The sequence below is a fragment of the Alosa pseudoharengus genome, unplaced genomic scaffold (genome assembly GCF_046254945.1).
Source record: "Alosa pseudoharengus isolate Yale_2024_CS ecotype anadromous, Long Island Sound unplaced genomic scaffold, YU_APseudo_1.1 YU_APseudo_1.1_scf_22, whole genome shotgun sequence".
Lineage (NCBI taxonomy): Eukaryota > Metazoa > Chordata > Actinopteri > Clupeiformes > Clupeidae > Alosa > Alosa pseudoharengus.
This window is the reverse complement of record NW_027468680.1, coordinates 14,582,949-14,604,916: the sequence shown is the minus strand read 5'-3', so window position 1 is coordinate 14,604,916 and position 21,968 is coordinate 14,582,949. Positions and strand designations below refer to the sequence as shown.

Sequence of the window (21,968 nt, the reverse complement as noted above, 5' to 3'; positions counted from 1 at the left end):
GGAGAGAGGGGCGGGGTGATGGTCAGAGGCACGGCCTGCAGGAGGCGGGGTTACGCGGGCCTAAATAAGCGCGGTGCATGGAGAGAAAGGATGCTCCCGGTTTTCAAAGAGGAACTTCATCAGGGAAAGCCGCTGGGGAAAGGGGACCGCTAACCACACGAAACATTGTGTTCTCCGACGTTTACTCATCAGATCAACATGGCTTCAAAGTGTCCCAAGTGCGACAAGACTGTGTATTTTGGTAAGTGAATTCATATTCATCAAATGATGTTGAGGCTTTTGTTGTGTTTTGAAGCCAGCCACATGTTGTGAATGGTATATGACAGCACTGATTGTTTACCTTGTCTCTTCGGTCGATGTTTGTCTGATTTCTGCATTAACTCAGAGATTGGATATTTCCTTTTATTTAACTCTTTTTTGTATTGTAGCTACAAGCTGCATGAACAAATATAGAAACGCAATACAACAGTCAGGCTGAAGTTGGCATATTTTGGTCTGCATGGAATTGTTCGAATGTGATCGATTGTTAATGAGCTTATATTTTGATCATATTTGCTATAACGAGATGTAGGAGTTAGGCATATTAATAAGTAGGCATAAAAAAACAATAATAAAGCTGTTTTTGTTCATACACGACAGGGGTCATTATTCCATATGCCATAGCCAGATATTGTTAACCAACTCAACAGCTTTTGGATTCCATTTGACTGAGTCTAAACCTTTATTATTCTAGATATTAGTTTCATTAATAGGCCTACATCTACCCAGAATATTCCATGATAATGAATGTCCTCAATATATTAGCACATTATCTTATTAAGTTAAGAAATAAACTTAACTAATCACATTTTGTATGGTTAATACAATAAATCACTTCTTGTTTGGCTGATGTTGTGAGCCTTTGGGTCACTCTCATTAGTTTCTTTTAAGAATGGCTTTGATGTCTTGTAAAGCCTTCAGACATACACAGGCTTTGTAAGGACAAAGGAACGCTGGCTAATTAACCAACAGTGAAAGTCATTCTGGAAGCACCATGACCACACGCATTCAAGCATTCATCAATCTAATTTTGGTTATCATACATGTTAACCTGCACAAATCAATGTCAAGAGTGATCCTACTGAAACAAGGCTCCCTATGTGTTAGTCAGTGAGGTGTGGCGAGAAGTATGTCCTCTCGGTGATGGATTTGGAAAAGGTTCCCCTTATGGCATGACATTGTGTCATGAGAGTTTGGTGCCGTCTCACGGGGATGAGAGATTCCTTCCCCCAGAGAGACCACATGCGCCAGTTTGGGTGTGAGTGTGTTTGTGTTTGTGTCTGGAAGTGAAGTTTGAGTGTTGTGTTTATTTTCTTATTTACTGAGCAGTTAACAGGGAATTACTGCCCTGTCTCATCTCCTTTACTCTCGCTCTTGACTCGCTCCATTTCAAAGGCTATATATAGTATGATGATGAACTCAGCCCTTCATGGTGTTTGCACATCTTTTTGAAGCAATAGGTCAATAGTGTGTGAGAGTGAGAGAGTGTGTGTTTCTGATGTTGACATATCACACTGGCATTGTGTGCTCTGTTCTGAGTGGCATTTCTGCATCCAGGGGCAATAACTCGGAACAACCAATAAAGTCATGGTGTAGGGGGGGGTCGCTGAAAAGAACCAGCGAGGCGGACAAGAGGATGCTGGCGGTTACGTAAGCGAGCGCCATTGCTGCGCGCATGCAGCCCCATCGCAGCTGCTCATCGCACAACCAGAGAGACCGGCGACCTCTTCCTCCTCCTCCTCGGAAGGCAGGCTGGAAGAAAGCAGTCATGACAGAGCAGAACAGAGGTGGCCTCCAGCTTGGCCACCGATTACATTTCCTCCTTCAAAACATCAGTGTAAACATCAACAACGGGCCAAAGGGATTAAAAGCGCCTCTTTAACTCCCTTATGTCACGTAGAGCAGGGGCTAATGTCATCAGACTCGCCGCTGTCCACTTGCTCTTATCATGTCTCTTGCCCCATATGTGGTGGACAGATTGATGGGCCTATGAATAAATCAGCGGATCGCCAACTGTTGTGTTGGGGTTGTGCTGTTGTAGCTGGAGTTGTGGTGTGAAATTGTGTGGCAGCTGTATGGAGGGGGTAGAGTAGGTGTGGTGCTGTGTGTTGGTTTACCACTGTATGTTTTGCGAGAATGTGTGAGAGAGAGCAAGGCATGCCAAACTACAAAAATGCAGGCTCACGTTCAGGAACTACTGTATCCTACTTTATTAAAGAATTGATTTTGCAGATATTGCTTTTGTGCCTCTCTTACTAGATATTTCACTGTATTGCACTGAATAGCGCACAGACTGACAAATCGCCAGCTGCATTTGTGGGTATCAGGAATCTCTGTTCTTCATCACTCCCCAGAAATTTCCTCACCAACATCCTGTTTTAAAGCCTGGCAATAGGAAGTGGTGAGACGTTGTCTAGACCCCATATTTGGCTCAAAGGCTCCATTTTTGAAAACTTTCCACTTAATCTGTTACTGAACAGCTGGTAGCACATTTTGTGCGTATTTCCACTCATGCAAGATTGATTGAAGTCAAATGGAGTCAATCAACTAGTATCTGCTTTTGACCTAAAGACCAAAAAAAAAACATACATAATTTTTGTCAACCATTCGAAAATAAAATCAATACATCCAGTTTAGATATTTACACAAAGAGAAAAGGCAGCCAGCATTGACTGCTCCATCCGAATTGGATTGGTCTCTCCCTGCTCATGGTCTGCTCTCAGTACACACAGTGCACCACATAGGACTCCAATTACACCGCTATAAAGTGTAAACACAGGCTAGCATAGCATCATGTCATTACTGTATGTGTTTAAAGGCAAAGAGTTGGGATAGAGCAGTGCTTGGGAATGCTTGGGAGAGTGTGTGCAACTGTTTTGTTTACTCAGTGGTATAGGGATGTCGGTAGCATAAGATAGCGTATGGCCTCCAAGTGTGGGAGTGTGTACGGGAAGGCTAATACTTTGGCTGACATGTGGCTTTTGTAGGACACAGGAATGCGGATTCCTGTTATTTTGGAAACTCAGAGGGGACAGAGGGGCCACCGAGCCATGGGACTGAGGCTGGAGGGCCCGAGGGTTGCTGGGATACCGAGAGGGAGACGGCCCTCAGTAGCCGTCATAGAATACAAATTAAGAGATAAAATCCCAACGCTCCATCCCATATAAAGGCAGAGAACCTTGCACTATTATCGGTTTGGAATTGGACATTTGAACTTGGCTGCTCTTAACCTCATTCATTTAATTGTTCATGTTGGTCATTTCTTAGTCATCAGGGACATATAATTTATTTGCTGTATTTTCACTTCCAACCCTTTAGTCACTCTTCTATTTCATCTGTAAAGTAGCATTCATTCAATGAATTCCAAAGTTTCAGGAAGCCTTTCAATGTGGAATGGAATATTATTCTGTAACAACCCACAATAAGGGAATTTCTATGACCCAATGAAATGAATGTTTCATTTCAATTACCTCACCACAAACAGAACTCTTTTCTCAGAAGTGTGAGTCAGTTGCACCCTACTGGTATCTCTCTCTGACAGAAGATCCCTAGAACATACTGACTCAGAAAAACAAGTGATTTAACATCTGTAGTAAAGTCTCTGAAATCTGCGCCTAAACAGATATGCTATTGATGCAGTGTGCCAGACCACAGTGACCGATGCAAAACTCAATAGGACATTGACCAGGTCCAGACAGGGCATTACCTATCAGTTTGGGCCTGTAAGAAATGTGTGTCTGCAATGTAATTGTTGGGTAATGTTTTGAGGGCTGGGTATTTTCTGTACTTGGGAACAAGCATGCTGATCTGCCAAGAAGAGAACAATGGTCACATCTTTGCTTACTGATTAGTACTGACTAGAATATATTCCTCCTGCACAGATATCTTTTCCAAATTGCATTTGTCTATGTAATCATTGTCAACACAATCAGTATACACAAACAAGTCACCATACTGTATCCAAAGAAGACAATGAAAGCCCTTGGCACCTGTAGTATCCAAAACCTTGGATGATATACCAAGGGAAAAAGCTGTTGGGCATCTCACATCAATCTAGTTCTTCCCCACAGAAGTCTTGGGAGTGTTGTCGATTTCACTAGCCAAATCTTAGAACCAAGACTCAACAGGCTGTAGGAGTGTAGCCAAACCTAGCGCCTCAGACGTAGAGTTTAAAATGCGCTTCTAACGCAATAAAAAGGAACAGTGTGCTCACAGAGAGCAGGATATATAAAATGATTCAAAACATTTTGAATCATAAGACATGTGGTGTATCCTGTGACTTCCTGAAAACAAGCAAGTGAAGAGTTTGTTACAGGTCTCTTAGGAGAGTGGAGGGAGTGCTACATACGTCACCATGCAACACTATACGTATATGGAAAGAGCATGATGCCCTGTAAATGAATGAAAGAGGGATGTAGAGAGGAGAAGGGGAGAGAGGTAGAGACTGAAGGAGAAGGAAAGAGTAGGAAAGGGAAAGTGCAAGGGAGAGAGAATTAGAGATTGTAGAGGACACTCCCTGTCATTACAGTTAACCACGCATGCAGGAGAGTGGAAATGTGACAGACCATACTCCTCTTACTCTCATACACACACACACACTTGCACACGTACACACACGTGCCCTTTTAGAAGACGTTTGATTTTATGCACACGTCTCTGTTGTTTACGGATTTAGCACATTCAAAATCACATATGTAAATTGTGCCATTATAGAACTTTTTTTTCACTGCACTTGGCAACTCCTCAATGTGTGTGTGTGTGTGTGTGTCTGTGTCTGTGTGTGTTATGTAATATTATTTCTTCAGTCGGTGGCTCCTCTCCTGTGCCATTGCATAACCTGAAAGCCCGTGTGAGGTGGTGAACAAAACTGTGAATAAGGGGTCTGTCTCTTCCCAGCCCCCTCTTGTCTCTCCCCCTCTCCTCCCCCTTCTCCTCCCTTTCATTCTCTCGATCTCCGTCCAGGGCTGTCCATTCCTGCCACGGCTCATCAGCATCCTTTGCTGTGGCTCATAGACAGAGACGGTTCCTCCCCACTGGCCCTTTGCAGAGCTCAGTAGTCAGAAGCCTATGATGTAATAAAATGCATATTTCAGGCGCTGCTCCCCAAAATAGACTCTAATTCCAGTAGGCCTCAGTCTTCACTGAACACGTTCATTATTTATATCCCCAAAATAGGCTCTTACATAGATTCTCCCCTCCCAGTCGTAAATGTGGCAGAGGCTCCTGGCAACGTTGACAGAGCTGAAGTCTAAAAGTGTGTATAAAAAAGGAGTGTAAGGCTGAAGACATTTTTGCAAATATTAATTTCTTACAATAGGTGATTCAGGGTGACTTCATACGCGTGAATAATTTCACTGGTATTGATGGACAAATATTGCCATGAAGATAAGGCATGCAATAGGTCATCATCCCACCCTATGAGTAACGTATGCAGTCACACTGAAAGACAAACACATTGCACTGTAAGGAAAGGTGTAAGAGGCAGGCAACGCCAGATGAGGAGTGTGACAGAGCCGTTTTAGCCTAACCATGTGAGGCTTTGTCACAAGTGACCTTTCCAGTGCTCTGTCTCTGACAAACACACACACACACACACACACACACACTCCTCACAGACATGCGGTGAGAACTTTGCTTAATTTGGAAAAGAGAGAGGAAACCTCGCCTTGTCTGGGAAAACACACACACACATACACACACACACACATACACACACACACACACACACACACACACACACACACACACACACACATATAGTCATTGCACCGTAAAGTCTCATCATTATTTGTATGTGGTGTCTATTTTGGGTCTCTTGTGTTTGGGTTGGACACTCGTAGTGGGGACCCGGCCCTGTACACAGCTCTCCCCTCATCCCTGAGCACCGTATCCACTAACACAGATATTTACTTAATCTCCTCTGCTGTAATGAAAATATTGATCCAACATCATTTCGCCATGATCTGTGCAACGATCCATGACCCACTGTCCCACAAAAGCTGGCTGGCTATTGGGCATCACACACACTTGACAAATTTAACATGTTTCTGTTATCCGCAGGCAGGACACACACACACACACACACGCATACACACACGCATACACACATACACACACTTGATGGCCAGGAGAAATCTTTCCTGTGATCGCTGGAGTGTTCCCACACTTTTCAGGCCGAACGTGTGCCTGTGCCTTTCTCAACCCCTATCCACACTGCAACTCCCAGCATGTTAGTGTTTGTGATGCATTATGGCTTGGAATGAAGATCTACTAGTAAGACTTGTATCCACACTTTAAAAACAAAGACACAGCACTTCTGTTATTTAAGCCATAGGCTGATCTCACCCCGAAAGGATGTTGGTCAGAAAGTCTGGAACCAAGCAAACAGTGCACTAAAGACACAGTGCACAAATTATTGTGTTTGTGTGTGTGTGTGTTTGTGTGTGTGTGTGTGTGTGTGTGTGTGTGTGTGTGTGTGTGTGTGTGTGTGTGTGTGTGTGTGTGTGTGTGTGTGTGTGTGTGTGTGTGTGTGTGTGTGTGTGTGTGTGTGTGTGTGTGTGTGTGTGTGTGAGAGAGAGAGAGTGTGTGTGTGCATGTGTGTGTGTGTGAGAGAGAGAGAGAGAGAGAGAGAGTCTATGTGAGTGTGTGTGCATGTGTATGAGAGAGCGAGAGTAAGTGTGTGTATGTGAGTGTGTGTGTGCATGTGTGTGTGAGAGAGAGAGAGCGAGAGTAAGCGTGTATGTATGTGAGTGTGTGTGCGTGTGTCTCCAAGCGCTCCAACCCCCATTTACACGGCTCATTGACCGGCTGCACAGCCTGTGCATTCTGTGCATCAGCACTTACAGTAGAGCAGAGCTTAGCTGCACTGTACTGGCCATCCCCGCGTGCAATCAATCCCAATCATAGCCCCTATTCAGGAGCCGCGCACTCCCGCGGTCGCCCGCTTCGCCGCTAAGCAGGAACCGGCCGCTGGAGCTTTTGCTGGACTCTGCAAGGTCAGACTGTGTGTCAGTTTGTTCAACACGATTATCGCTTTTGGCTACGGGGGAAATACATGACTTTTGGGAGGTTAAAGAAAAAGGGAAATCAAAACAGAGGGGGAGGAAAGGGGCCAGCGGCGGCAGCGGAGTCAGGGTTTGGGTCATTACCGTCTGCGGGTCTCCTCTCCCGTGGACACAGAGCGCTGCTGTGTTGGTTAGCGTAAAAACTACTGTTTGGCCGGAGGACGTGGAGAGGGATATTTTTAGAACGAGAATGGAGCAGAGCGCAATGGAAATGAACACACAGTGCTTTCCTGCTGGATTGTGTGTGTGTGTGTATGTGTATGTGTGTGTGTGTGCGAGCGTCTTCTATTGTCTGTAGAGCTGCTGCTGTGTGTGTCTGTGTGTTTGTGTGTGTGTGTGCACACGTCTTTATTTCTCTTTGTGTGTGTGTGCTACTTTGTGTGTGTATGTCTGTGTCTGAGAGATTTGGGCTCAGGTGTGTGGCCAGTGGAACGTGCCATAATTGTCACTTCGTCATGGCACTGCTCAGCTGTCAGAAGAAATAAACATGGCATACTATGAATGTAATAGTGCTGTGTGTTTGAGTGTGTCTCTTACGCGTGTGTGTGTGTGTGTGTGTGTGTGTGTGTGTGTGTGTTCAGGGTTGGGGGTGGGAGTGATGTCTCTAACTTGCAGGCTGGAACAGATGGATATGTATTAATCTAGTATAGATTACACACACATTGATAGTTTTCTGAACTCGTGTATACAGAACTGGAGTCTGGAATAATATTCCTGGATATTATCAGGATTTACTGAACCAAGAGCCCTGCCTATGCCAGTGAGTATATGTTTGCAGTAAAGAAAGTAAAAGAAAACCCCAGAGTAGATCATGACTGTAAGACTGAAACACACAACATCAACCTTTAACTGCAAAGAAGAAATGTCAAAGAAGAAATTAAACAGGAGTAAAAATCTGATTTAAGAGAATATGGCCACAAAGACTCTTTTCCTCCAGATGAGCCCATCATTGTACTGAGTGTGGGATCCACACAGGAGAAAAGCCGTATTAGTGTATCATACCATTTTAACATTGCAGTAGCTAAATCACACTACTTGAAACATTTAGTAACAACATTTTTTTTAACCTTTCTCACAGAAAATTAGCTAGAGTAACATTTATTTTCTGATATGCCTGTACTAGAGTTCCATTTTTAGAATTGATCAAGTTAAAGATGAGCTTTAAACTTTAGTACTGACGTCAATCTAATATCCGCTAAGCCTTCCTCATTACATTCTTAATCAGACAATTAAGCTCCTAGTGTGCAGAAATTTCAAGCCATAACCTCTCAGCATCCTCATCATCCTCTATCAACTTTATCAAACTGTTAGTTTGTGGTAATTAACCCAATCCGAACCTATTAAGAACTTTAAGATAATTGTTTGTTTGTCTCTCATTTGGATTATTCCCCTCAAACATTATCTTGTGCTCTGCGACTCTGGCAGGTTGTTGTGTGGGTGCTGCTTCATTATGGTGGATAACTATCCATCAGTAATTGCACCACAGTGCGCACAATCTGACAGACTCTCTGACTTCATACCAAATTACCCATTAATGCTTCCTTCTCTAATGGCTGTCTAATTACAAATTCATGCAGACAATTACACAGACTGAGGGAAACTGTGAAATAACACAGAGAAATTACACTGAGGGGTAACGAGAGCGTTAGTGACTCTGTTGGTTTGACTGTAGGCCTACAGAACATGGTGTAATCAGCTAATGAGGATGTTTACTTTACTGAGTTGGAGTAGAGGGAAGCAGACAATATATCACTCTCTGCCCGGACAGATTATGGCACCCTGAACATTAGTGGTCCACCCCTAGCTGTGTAGTTTTCCTTCCGCTCCTTTCCCTATTAACCCTTAACCATGATAGACATAATACATCAGCCATCACAGAGGGGGCCCAGTATGGTTGAGGCCAGTATATGTGCTATACTATATGACAGCAGGTCGTGGAAGTCATGTTGGTTCTTGAGAAACACAGGAATCCTGACCAGTGGGGTTCCCTTTTCATTCAGCTTGACAAAAAAAGTTAGAGCACAGTAATTATTAGCCAGAGAATCCACATGCATGAGATGAAAGTCAAGGAATGGCTGGGAAGCTATGTAGGAAGGATCTTGAGGTATGATGCATAGGTTATGGGATTTAAGAGAATAGTCTCCTAAGAGACCTAAAAATACTGGGGCATTTGTTGTTCCTGCGAGGTTTCTTTTTTATGCTAGCTTTGGTTTACAGCTTGGAGTGAGTTTTTCGTGAAATTTTGTCTTGTTTGTAAAAGTGTGGAAGAGAATGTCCTATTGGTCAGTCCTGTCTAAAAATGAAAAATTCCAACAGAGTATTTGTCTTTACCTATTCTCTGCACTGTTGACATCACAGAGGATAAAGAGCTTATCATTCCATCACAGCTCTAACCTCAACTACTAAACACCCAGCATAAATGGATAAGCTGCAATCAGGTGTTCATATTCCTCTCTCTGTACTTAGAGATGACTGACTGTATAATTTATGCTGTGTTGTTGAGGTCTCTCACCTCTGGAGAGGACAGGGGAATCACCTTGCCTGACCTTGATGCACCAGACTCAGTCAACACTGCTATCTCAATAGCTCTGTTGTATTGAGTTAAGAAGCAGAAGCAATGTTTGGGCCATCCTTGGAGTATCTGAAAATGAAATGTAAATGCAACTGGGAAAGCAATTAAAAACAAAAACACACACAATTTTGTGGTTCATAATTGCTTTATTTCAGTGTGAGAACTGCAAATGCATGGATGTCCTAACTGTCTTCTTCAACACAAAGAACTTGTTCCATTGCTGTGTAAACACGGCCAAACACAAAGGAACACCCTTGGAGGGGCTGCCCAGGCGTTAATCAGTTTGTGTGTAGATCAGTGTGATTTACCAGAACAATTCTCACTGGACGCATGAGTGCTCGTGCTTTGTGTTATATCATATTCTAGCACATTCCGTGTGCGTACAGTGAATACAGTTTGCTGCTGCATTGTAGGGGGTGTGAGAGGACAAAGGCTCTCCTTGAGATCCATTCAGACAAAGTGCAGCTTCAGGGATCCCCATAGGCATGCACGGCCAGTGTGTCCCAAGAGCTCAGAGGCTTCTGTGAGCAGAAGTGACATCATTGCTTGAAATTGAAAATGGGCAGGTTGGTATAGGGAGCAGACCGCGTAATACCATTGTCCCTACAGCACGCTGCCGCAGTGCACAGTCTTGCAGTGAGGTCACTCTGTCCAGTGAGCTCAGAGTTGGCATCTAGTGGCGGGCCAGGTCAAATAATGATTGTCACCCACGCGTTATGGAACGCCGATAAATCACGCTATACCACCCGCAGAAGTAAACAGGCCGTGGTGGCGTCAGGGGCCAGGCGGAAACGTTTCCAGAGCGTTGCAGAAACATTCAGAACGCATAACCTTAAGCCGTTAAGGGCTTTCCTTCTTTGGTATGTGTGGAGGGAGAGAGCATGATTTGAAATCAAAGTATTCCCTTGATGGAGGTCGCAGTAACGGACAAAGAAGAGGAAGGAAAATAAACAGGAAACACAGTCTGCTTTCTGGACAATTGTGGCCAGTGGTGATAAGAAAAGGTGTTTCCTCTCCTGGGGGGCTGCCAGAATGTTGACCAGACCATATTCTGCATTGTCTTAGTAGAGAAACAGGGGGGGTATTATAGTAGGAACGGGTATAATTAGTACCCTCACACTGAGGAAATGACCTCACACTCATGGTGGTCAGAATGAGGCAAAATAGGCTTTGGAATGTGATTAGGGTAAAGGAATGCTGGAGGACGTTGAATGGCTTTTGTGTGTGTGTGCGTGAGCATGCGCACATGTTTGTGGTTGGCAATCGTCCAGATGTTCAAGGATTTGAAAGGAACAGGGCAGCATAACACATTATGATGAGCACATGTATGCACAGTCCAGCCTTAGCATTTACCATTCACCAAATCAACATTCATCAATGAGCATCCATTCTATCGTTATATCTGCTTAAGAGGACCCCCAAAGGACCTCTACAGATCAGATGAAATCAAAGCAGATTGGATTTAATATTCAGGACAAGGGCCTACTGGGAAGGGATTGAGTGAGTTGAGAAGCTCTGGGCTGTAGCACTGCAACGCCAACCCCTGCAGCTCTGTCCACCACCTCCCTTTCTCTACACCGGTCACAGCAGGGAGGCCTGGGGAAGCGGCTTGTTCCAAAGTACACACTCGCTGACCGGACCATTAGAAAAGATGGAAGTGTTCACGCAGGCATGGTTTGTGTTTGTGTACTTTATCTAATCGTGTTGTCTCTTCCTCTTGTCGTTCTTTCTCATGTTTGCTCCCCCCTCCTCGTCTTCTTCCTCCTCGTCTCCTGAACCCAGCTGAGAAAGTGACATCCCTGGGAAAGGACTGGCACAAGCTCTGTCTGAAGTGTGAGCGCTGTAACAAGATCCTGACAGCAGGGGGCCACGCTGAGGTAAGTCAGAGCAGCAACATTACCATTTATCATTGTGTTCCATCTCTTACAAGACATTTCATTCATGACATGCTCTTACCTGACTGAAAACATGAAGTCTAGTGACATTGAAAACAATATTATTTATTTTAGTTCTTTGAAGACTTTGAACGGATCCTCCTTGTCACCATGCACATTGCCTTACAGGGCCTCTGATGATGATCTTCTGTACCTATCAGGGAACACAAACAAGATCTGTTAATCAATCTAAAACATAACATAAAACTGGATGCCGCCTCTCAGTGACCCCAAGAATCTTAATCAAATTACCATATAACTAATTTGAAGTCAATCTTCGATTGTAGATCTCCACTGATTTCTAGTGGCCTGATTTCTCAAACAAACACTACAGCTTCAGGGTAACAGATAATCCCTAAGGAAACCAGTCCTATACTTAGAAGTGTAGCCATATAATGTTGTTGCAATGTCTTATGAATATGGACAGATATATTTTCCCTGTTAGTCATTTAGCAGACACTTGTATCCAAACCCATTAACAGTATTGCAGAGATATAATGTTAAATCCGTATGTGTGCTCCTTTAGTATCACACTTATGACCTGTTAGTTAGTATCTTCCACCACTAAGTTACAGAAACGTATGACTTATGGGAAAATTGAATGAGTTCCAACAATGGTGTGACCAAATTGGAAGCCAGCTCCGAGTGGACTCAGTCAGGCTGTCTGTGGGCTTGTGGCGTTAGCTCTTTTGTGCTCATTGTGGTCTCCGAGGGACAGTCCCAGGGCAGAGACGCGTATTGATATAATGACACATTGTGTGCCCGGGTACGGAGCTCAGGGCAGGCACGGTGCCTTTTATTTGAAGAATTAATCGCCAGGCGCCAACCCTCGTGCCATATGGCACATGGCACTGTAACTGGGGCATGGCAGTGTGCTGGAGCACACACGCGTACTGTGTGTGCCATTTTGTCATTATGTTGGACAGGCACAATTGAGGGCACAAAGGACCCCTCTTTAGTGATAAAAACACAATGCATTAATCTGAGCACAAGTCTCTCCGGGTCCACAGGGTTCTTTATTGAATCATCATTTAACTGTATTAGAGCACAATTTTACATGTCCAATCAGATTTTCTTTATTTGTATCCAATTGGCAAATGCTTTCAGATAGTCATTTTTAACGACACGTAGCTCACGTGGGTCCATATTATATTTCTGGGCTCTCGAACAAGAGTACATGAGACTCAAAATGAAATACAATCAGCAGAAATATGGTTTCAGAACAGTGTGTCCTACAAATAAATTGGAATTTGATCCCAAAATAAAACATCACACATACACATACACCCCTTCCATTACAGATAGTCATTTGTGTTTATGATTGTTATGATAAAGGCAACACAGTTTAAGACACTGTCTGAATATGGTTCATAGTGGTGTCCTAGACATCTTCTCTTCTCCATGAGGTGACTACTGTGTGTGTGTGTGTGTGTGTGTGTGTGTGTGTGTGTGTGTGTGTACACACACAGTCTTGGTTGAGCTCTGATGGCCCTGAGAATGGCCAGATGGAGGCCCTGTTTGTACGGATCAGCCTGTGGTGCTTTACAGAGTAGGCAAAATTCACACACAGATACACACACACACACACAGATACACACAAACACCACACACACACACACACACACACACACACACACACACACACACACACACACACATACACAAACACTTCATCTCTGATTAGGCAAAAAAAAAATCCTAAGATCATCCTGATGACCCTGATGCATGGTGAGGATCCTCACTGCAGCATGTAGCTGCTTTTAGGCCAGAGGAGGAGAGGGAAGGTATGGCAAACAGACTAGTCCTATGTGTGTGTGTGTGTGTGTGTGTGTGTGTGTGTGTGCAGTATGTGGGGGCTGTATGGAAAAGGAGAAGCTGGGAACTGAGTGGGCTGGGATATCTAATCCTCACTGTGTGCTCTTAAAAGAACCAGCACACTCCCCCCTACACACACAGACACACACACACACACACACACACACACACACACACACGTGTGTGCTTGCATAAGCCTGGCTGGTATAAGACCGAGGAGGAGAGCCATCACACAGCCTTGGGTGTTGGCTGAAGGGTCTGCACTCGGCTCAGAGCCACCATCAGCTTTGGGAGGATTGGACCCTCAGTGACCACAGGGAATGGACGAGATAAGCAGGCAGCAATGAAACAGAAACTGTATGTGTGTATGTGTATTTGGTGTGTGTGTGTGCACTCATCCAGGTATATGTCTGTCTGTCTGTGTGTTGTGTGCGTGCATATATGTATGTGAGTACATGTTACACGTGTGTGTGTGTGTGCGTGCCTGTCTGTGTGTGTGAATGCGTGTGCGAATCTCTGTATGTGTGTGTGTGTGTGTGTGTGTGTGTCTGTGCGTGCATGGGATGATTGAGGAGGTAATCTAATCCTTTGTACTGCCGAGGCGTCCTGACGGCAGAGGCTGGTCAGGAGGTTCTCATCAGGCTGTCTCTGCTCATGTGATTAGGGCCTGTGTTCCATGTGCTCCCATTGTCCTCCTCAGTCTCCCAGGCCTCTGCTCGTCTCCTGTAGACCTTTGATGCAGGAGGTTGCTAGTGTCACAGACAGACACACACCCACACACACTCTCTCTCTCTCTCTCTCTCTCTCTCTCTCTCTCTCTCTCGCACTCTCTCTCTTTCTCTTTCTCTCCCTCTCATTCACTCTCTCTCACTCTCTCTCTCTCTCACACACACACACACACACAAACACACACACACACACTCAAACACTAGAGATTACTAACATCAGCTAGTTTATGATATGAGGCATTCATTCCAGCATGTTCTGTGCCTTGGCATGTAGGCTATTTGTTTTTGATTTGATTTGAGCCTCTCCCTATCCCCCCATTGTGCTGACTCTGGCTGTTACCAAGAGTGCCACCATGTTCCTTCTCCATCCGCTTGATGCCTATTGCCCACCTCGTATCTTGGCTAGCGCGGCCACTGTGCAAGAGCAACTTGGACTTGGTTGTTATGCCACCGTTGGTGGGGTGTGAGTGGGAAGAGTGTTTTCCAACATGGACTGGGCAAATGCACGGACTCTGTGTCAATGAGATGAGCAGCCTTTGGAAATGCATCATTGCTGCTCTTATGTGTTTCAGACCTAGCGCCGGCTGATCAGTGACTTAGGAGCTCATCTGAATGAGTATTAGTATAAAAACAGAAATCGAAAACCGGAAACAAACACAAGATTTGGATGAACGTAACCGAAAACGGGAACAAAACCAATTTTATCAGTCAGTGTCTCCCCTGTTTAATAAGCTAGGCCTACTATGAGTTGATAAAAAGGATTTTTATATCCAGCACTATCTAATTGCCTTTTCCAAGTATGTAGCCTAAATTACTGATACATTATGTGAAATAACAAAGGCTACTAGAGACACTAGGAAAATATCTAGGCCTAGTGTCATGCAGTTGGTAGCACCACACATAGGTTAGGCTATTATTTACCAGGCTTAAAGCAAGAACATGTTTTGTGCATGAAGTTAGGCTATCAGACATTTTTGAAGATCTAATATTATTAAGGCTAATTGCCTATTTTCAAATCTCGCCCCCCACCTGAATTCAGGCACAGTGTTTTTAACAGTTAGCCTTGATATCTAATGTGCTTTTATTTAAGCTTTAAGGCTGTTGGCCATAAATCAATTTGTAAAGGCAATGTCAATTTTAAAGGTTTTCTTAACTGGTTACCATTTAGAGGAGAGACCTTGGAATACTGGAACAGGAACAAAAAAATTATGATTTTGCTCAGAACGAAGCAAAATGAAAATCATTGTTTTCAGTCTATGAATAGAATAGACCGCCTCTGTTAACACCCTCAACTTCCCTTACTGCATTTGTAATGTCTAAGACTGCATTAGTAATGACTTTAGATCAATCTGTAATTGAGCTACATAATTACTGCATTTGCAGTAAAATGGTGTCTGTAGGCTGTACTGGATAGAGTTCTGTCTTTGTTTATGGTACTCTATCTTCTCTCTCTCTCTCTCACACACACTCTCTCTCACTCTCTCATCCACAGCATGATGGAATGCCATATTGCCACAAGCCATGCTATGCTGCTCTCTTCGGACCAAAAGGTGAGGACCTGCATTAATATAATTATGTAGATTTGTAGTTTATAGACCTGTGTGTGTGTGTGTGTGTGTGTGGTACAGCCTTGTGCTTACATAATAATTTTTAATGTGAACTGAAAAGCTTCCCACTAGCCTATGTAGGCACAATAGATGTATATGGAACACCACAATTCCTCCCCACCCCCCACCCCCGGCTTGCTGTGACAATCATCATGCACAGTGCTGCCCTCTACTGGATTTGCCGAGGACTAAAGTGGATTGCTGCAACAAAGAACAATCAATTGCCTCTCTCAGGGCCCCTGTCATTTGGCACACTTACTGCACAGCAGGGAGCCTCTGGAGTGCTCTTATAAATGGTCTGTTATTGTCAGCAAAATCACTATTAGAGCTGGACTCCTTTTTTAAGCACAGTATGGACACAATTAAAAGCTGGCTGCCTTTTCAGCGTTGGTGGGTCCTCCGTGTATTCAGCTGCAGTGCAATGCTGTTTCCAGGCAAATTCATTGAAGGCTAGACTCTGTTCCAGTAGATGAGTTATAAAGAACAGATGAGATGAGAAGTGCAATACAAAGAACATCTCCAAAACTATAGCCTACTTTCTTTTTCACATTGAGTATGTGAGAGGTTCAAAGTGGAGGTAGAGAGTTCTGTTAAGTGTGTGTGTGTGTGTGTGTGTGTGTGTGTGTGTGTGTGTGTGTGTGTGTGTAGGTGTGAACATTGGCGGGGCTGGCTCCTACGTGTATGACACTCCAGCCAACAACAACTCTGCTCCTGCCCCGGGCCCTGTGAGCGCCCCCAAAGCAGAGGACAAACCGGCCTCTGTCCCATCCAAGGGCCCCTCCAAAGGTACACTCACTGACCACAAGCTCACCCAGGTGGGCAGAATGCATAGATGTTATAGTTATTGTTAGTTAAGGTAAAGGTCAAGGTACTATGTGTGGTGTTAAGCCAACGTTTTTATCCAAAGCAACAGGGACTCCCAACATTCAGGGATTGTATGAGTAGTATTGGTAACTATTATAGACAGACAGACAGACAGACAGATAGCCTTTATTGTCATTGTACAGTTGCCTGTGCAATGAAATTGGGGTTGCTACATCTGATAAAGTGCATATAGATAAATAAAAAAAAACAATACAATAAACACAACTAAAGAGCAAGAACTAAAACATTTAAGACAAGGCCCGTAAAAAGGTGTCATAATAAATAAATAATTTAAAGAGTGCAGTATGGCACTTGGAAGGGAGAGACAGTCTATTGCACATGAAAGGATATTGCACTTTGTTGTAGATGTTATTCTAGGAAGGTATTGCTGTCAGAGGTTAACAGGTTCATGTGTGTGTTAAGTGTTTTAATGGCCCATGGATAGAAGCTGTTTTTGAGTCTGTTTGTTCTGGTTTTTATAATTCTGTAATACTATCTGTATTATAAGCTATATTGTGAGCTCCCATACAGTGGTTTTAGTTGTTGATTTAGTTGTTTAGTTGTACGCCACAAGAATACAGCAGAAGCCTCTCCCAAGGTCTCAGAGGATAGGAGGTACTGGCCTTAAAGAACCAGTGAGAGGACTGATCTGTGGGGTTAAACCAAGTGACCGCCAGGGATTCTAAGGCTGGTCTGGCAGAGTCATTTCTCATGTCCACTTCTGGTCCAGAGGTCATGCAACTTCCCGACCATCTGTGTGAGTGGGAGGGAGTGTGAGAGAAGTAGCCTTAAGAGCAAGGTTTATGTATTATTTTTGTTATTTATTTATTTATTTTAATTACCTTTGCCAAGGAGATTTCCACATTGGTTTGTTTGTAGGTTGATTTTCATGAATCTTGGTGCTAGGGTTGTCTTGTCATCTTGAATAATGTGGTGGTAATCCATAAATATTTTTTTACTTACTGTAACATCTCCTCTTTCTCTGTAGCTGGCAGTATGACCACCTTTGCTGGAGAGGCTAACCTTTGCCCCAGGTGCAATAAAAAGGTTTACTTTGGTGAGTTTCATAAACCTCTTCCTCAACCTAGAGATCTTCATATCGAAAAGAAAGATGTGATCTTCGTAGTGGTTGTTGCGTTTCTCACCACCGTGTGTGTGTGCGTGCGTGTGTGTGTGCGTGTGCAGCGGAGAAGGTGACATCGCTGGGGAAAGACTGGCATCGGCCATGCCTACGCTGTGAGAGGTGCAGTAAGACCCTGTCTGCTGGAAGCCACGCAGAGGTAGGCGACCGAGGGAAGAGAGGGAGAGTGTAATGGAGAAAGTGATTGAATGGATAGATGTGATAGGAAATAATAAAAAGAAAAAAATTGACAGTAAATAAGAAAATGTATGAGAAACTATAAATATATGAAATATACACCAATTTTCTGTTCATGTGTGTTACAGCATGACGGTCAGCCCTACTGCCACAAACCTTGCTACGCCGTGCTGTTTGGCCCCAAAGGTATGACAGGATCTGCATCTTTTATACTCACCAGTAGAGGGAGTTGTTTCTTCTCTTAATTCATCAGTTGCACTGATCTGGCCTTCTACTCAGATGTGACCACTTGCATAAGCAATCAGTCATAGTAATTTCCATACCATTCCAGTCCATTTGTCTCCATGCTTGTGTGCAGTGTGCACCCTAAACTATTTGTCATGCATCCTAATAACAATATGAATGAATTCTATTTACAGATGTGTGTTTATGGTGTGTGTCTGCGCATGTGTGTTGGGTGTTTGCATGCTTGCCTGTTTCCTACTTGGCGGTCTGTCTGTCTGTTTATTCATTTAGACCAGTGTTCCTGATACTTTGTGCTAGCTTTTGGGAAGGTTTGCACGAGACAAGATTCCTAGGTCTACAGTTCTCCACGTTAACATAAAAGACTGCTGTATGCACCAATAACCCACACATTAGTATCATTTAAAGTTGATAGCAGTAAATGGCACCTTTTTGATGTGTAAATTGCATGTGTGTTTATGTTTGTGTGCAGGAGTGAACACTGGGGGCGTTGGCAGCTACATCTACGAGAAGGAGCCCAGCACAGCCACCCAGCCCTGAGTCCACCCAGCCCTGAGTCCGCTCAGCTCTCCCCCCTGCGACCCCCCTCGCTGCATTCATCGCCCTCCCGCCCAGCACAGCCAGCACAGCCAGTCACCCTCCACCTTCAACTACAAACACACAAAAAAACAACTACCTTAAGGCCTCCAATCAAAAGCCACTGAGTTTCAGCACCTAACCCCCACGCTAGCCAATTGGTGTCCTTTCCCCAGTCCTAATGGTCTGATATACTCACATTCCCTGTAACACCCCCACACACAAACACACACATACCTTTCACCTTTAAGGTGTAGATACTGGGACTGCTTATTGTACCAGTCCAAGCCACAGGCTTTCCTAGACAAACAGCTCCTCGTGAGTAAGTGGAGCGTGTTTGACGTCACGGAGGCTCTTTCACAATAAAATCTCTTCCCCTGGCACACTGACCTTATACATTGGTAGGCTCTGTGACAAGTGTGCATAAAAGAAGGTGGTGGTAGTATTGTGGTTAAAAAACCACTTAGTATTAGAACCCTCAGGTGTTTATAAAGTTTAATATTCCTAGCTAAGTTCATGCTTTTTGGGTTCCATTCTACTCCTAGTGCAAATATTATGTTAGAATGAAATTCTTTTCTTTTGACTCCTCTGTTTTATGTCCTCTTTGCTCTTGCGAGAAGCCACTTGGGTAGAGCCTTGTATGGGACTGATCTCAGTCAAACACAGCCATCCACACAGCATGCTGGTCTTAGATCATTACTGTAGATCTCCACGTGTCCACTGTATGTGTATGGGGCCTATATGCATGTACGTCATGAACACATGTACGTGGAGTGACACATCAGCTTGTTAAATAGTTAGGCCGAATAACACACCAAGATGGATAATGTTTGTTTTTCTGATAAGGCTCTCGGCCTCTTTCTGCTGGAGTTATTAGGAGGAATAGCTAACCACCCTTATCACGTAGCTAAACCAAACAGAGCACAGGAAAGAGAAAATACTGAAACCGCTAAAGACAAAACATTCTCACTGAGCGAATGTGCATTAGTTTAACAATTGTTTAACGACCATGGCAATAATCTGTTGTTTTGTATAGAAAGCTCTGAAAGCTAAATCTGTGTGTTACTGTCTTTTTAATTATCCCATTAAAGTGGATGTACAGAACTGATTGGGTTTCTGTGGTCAAGTTTGTTTGCTTCAGTCATAAATCAGAGATTCAATGAGACAGAGATGAGTTAAAATAACAAATGACCTGTCACCTGTTCAGCATGAACCGGTTTCTAATGTACACAGATTACACACATTATTACTTTATGAAAAGTGGAAAGATAAATAATGTTTTTTGTTAAGTCATCCTTAATTCAGATAACCTCTCGTGTGCTGATGGAAAATGGGTTTTATTTGAAGCAAGCCATCTGTTTAATTGAAATATGTTCTTATTTAACAACATCATGATCCATGGTAACTCAACTCCTTTTTTAAGCATTCCAAGCTGAATGTTTAACCTAATGTCCAAACCATGGTTACAAGCACTAACAAATCCAGACAAAAACAAATTAGTGTCTGACATTCAAAACCTCCCCTCTGTTGGCCTTATGTCCCCACCACACCCCATACTCACTCACCAGCCAAGGAGCAGATTTAAAGTCACAGTTGTTCGGACCCTCTCCAAATGGGCAGTGCCCTTAGGGCGTATCCACACTGGGCACAGTTCACTTTTACCGTGCCGGAGTACGGTTCTCTCCCGTTCTTGGTCCACACTTACACTGCATACTATCAAACTGTACCCAGGCAAGGTTGAACTGCTGTGCTGTAGAAACTTTGCATGGGCGCAATCACAAGCCGAACAGTACCGGATAAGCATCCCGTGACCGGGTACGGTATGGAGCGATCACACTGTTCAAACGAACCAGACTTTGGGATTCAAACGTACTCGGGTACGGTACGGATGGCATAGTGTGAGTACGCCCTTAGACTTCACTATATAGCGTGAGGCAAAGCCCTCCACTGTGTGTCTTGCAGCTGTGTTATCAATGCGCTGTGTGTCTTCCAGTTGCAATATTTTGATCTGGAAGTCATCAGAACATTAACCACAAGATATTTTTCTTCCTCTCACACAACTGTAAAAATACACTAAACTTCAATATTCAGTTGAACAACAATTAGTATGAGAAATTATGAATGATTACATACTATTGTGAAGTAATGTAAACAATAAAAAGGAAAGCAATGCAATGAATTGTATCATTCTAATACACACCATTTGTTGCCATAGAGAGGAAACAGAATAACATAAATCACTCTGGAGATAAAAAAAAAAGGTTCATGAAAATATACAGCTGATAAGCATAGTTAGAAAGGGTTCGCCTGAATGATATGACTGGGTGTGTGTGTGTGTGTAAACATAGTTAGAAGAAGGGGTTTGCTTGAAGACTGTGTGTGTGTAAGCATAGTTAGAAGAAGAGGTTTGCCTGAATGATATGACTGTGTGTGTGTGTGCGAATGCCACACCTAGTAACTGCACTGCAAGGGTGTGTAAGGGTGACACATGCAAAAACTCACTGCCTTGAGTGTTTGGCAAGTACTTGACGCACTTTTACCCTGACACCATCACCCCATTGAGGCTTGAATGATAAATACGTCAGTCAAGGAGAGCAGCACCCATCTGCTACTATACACTCACCTGATTTAACGTCTGGTATTATGGTTTGTCATTGCTGCAAGACTGCTTTACAAAGAATGTGAGCCAAATAAAAGTAGCCAGGAACAGTTTGTGACTCAGGAAGGAAGTTGTACTAAACAAAGTAAAATGAAAGGACCCATCAGCTTGAAGATGATAAAAGATGAGGTTATGTAAAATGGGATGAAAAGTTGATCAACATGATGTAATTCCCATTGAGACAGGGGTGATTGTTTGTGCTCAGACCCAGGATGCTGGTCTTTGGTAGGGTCTTTGAAGCTGGAGTGGATCATTGGAGCAGGGGGTGACTAGGGAGAATTCAGCAGCAGTGAGGTGATCAGGGAGGAAGAGGAAATCAAGTGAGGAATGCCACTGAATGTGAGGGTGTCACAGAACCTCGAAACATCACAAGCCAAATAAACATGTGAGTGGGAGTTACCTGGCATGCAGACCTTCCCTTACTCTTTTTGGGTACTCTTTTACTGGGTCCTGCATCCATCCAATTTGGGCCTGGGTTGTGCGTGGCCTTACACTACTTCTTGTTGTCACAGAACATACCACAGTCGGTCAGACGCACCAGGTCTGTGT

General features: G+C 43.7%; 1 protein-coding gene across 1 annotated transcript; it reads left to right on the top strand.

Annotated features, from left to right (window-relative positions):
• Positions 1-90: 90 nt before the first annotated feature.
• crip2 (cysteine-rich protein 2) lies at positions 91-19,868 on the top strand. Its single transcript, XM_076300680.1, has 8 exons — positions 91-241; positions 11,458-11,552; positions 15,645-15,702; positions 16,408-16,545; positions 17,612-17,680; positions 17,809-17,903; positions 18,070-18,127; positions 18,657-19,868. The coding sequence occupies exons 1-8, from the start codon at positions 199-201 to the stop codon at positions 18,722-18,724; spliced, it is 624 nt and encodes a 207-aa protein (XP_076156795.1). The 5' UTR covers positions 91-198; the 3' UTR covers positions 18,725-19,868.
• Positions 19,869-21,968: the final 2,100 nt, after the last annotated feature.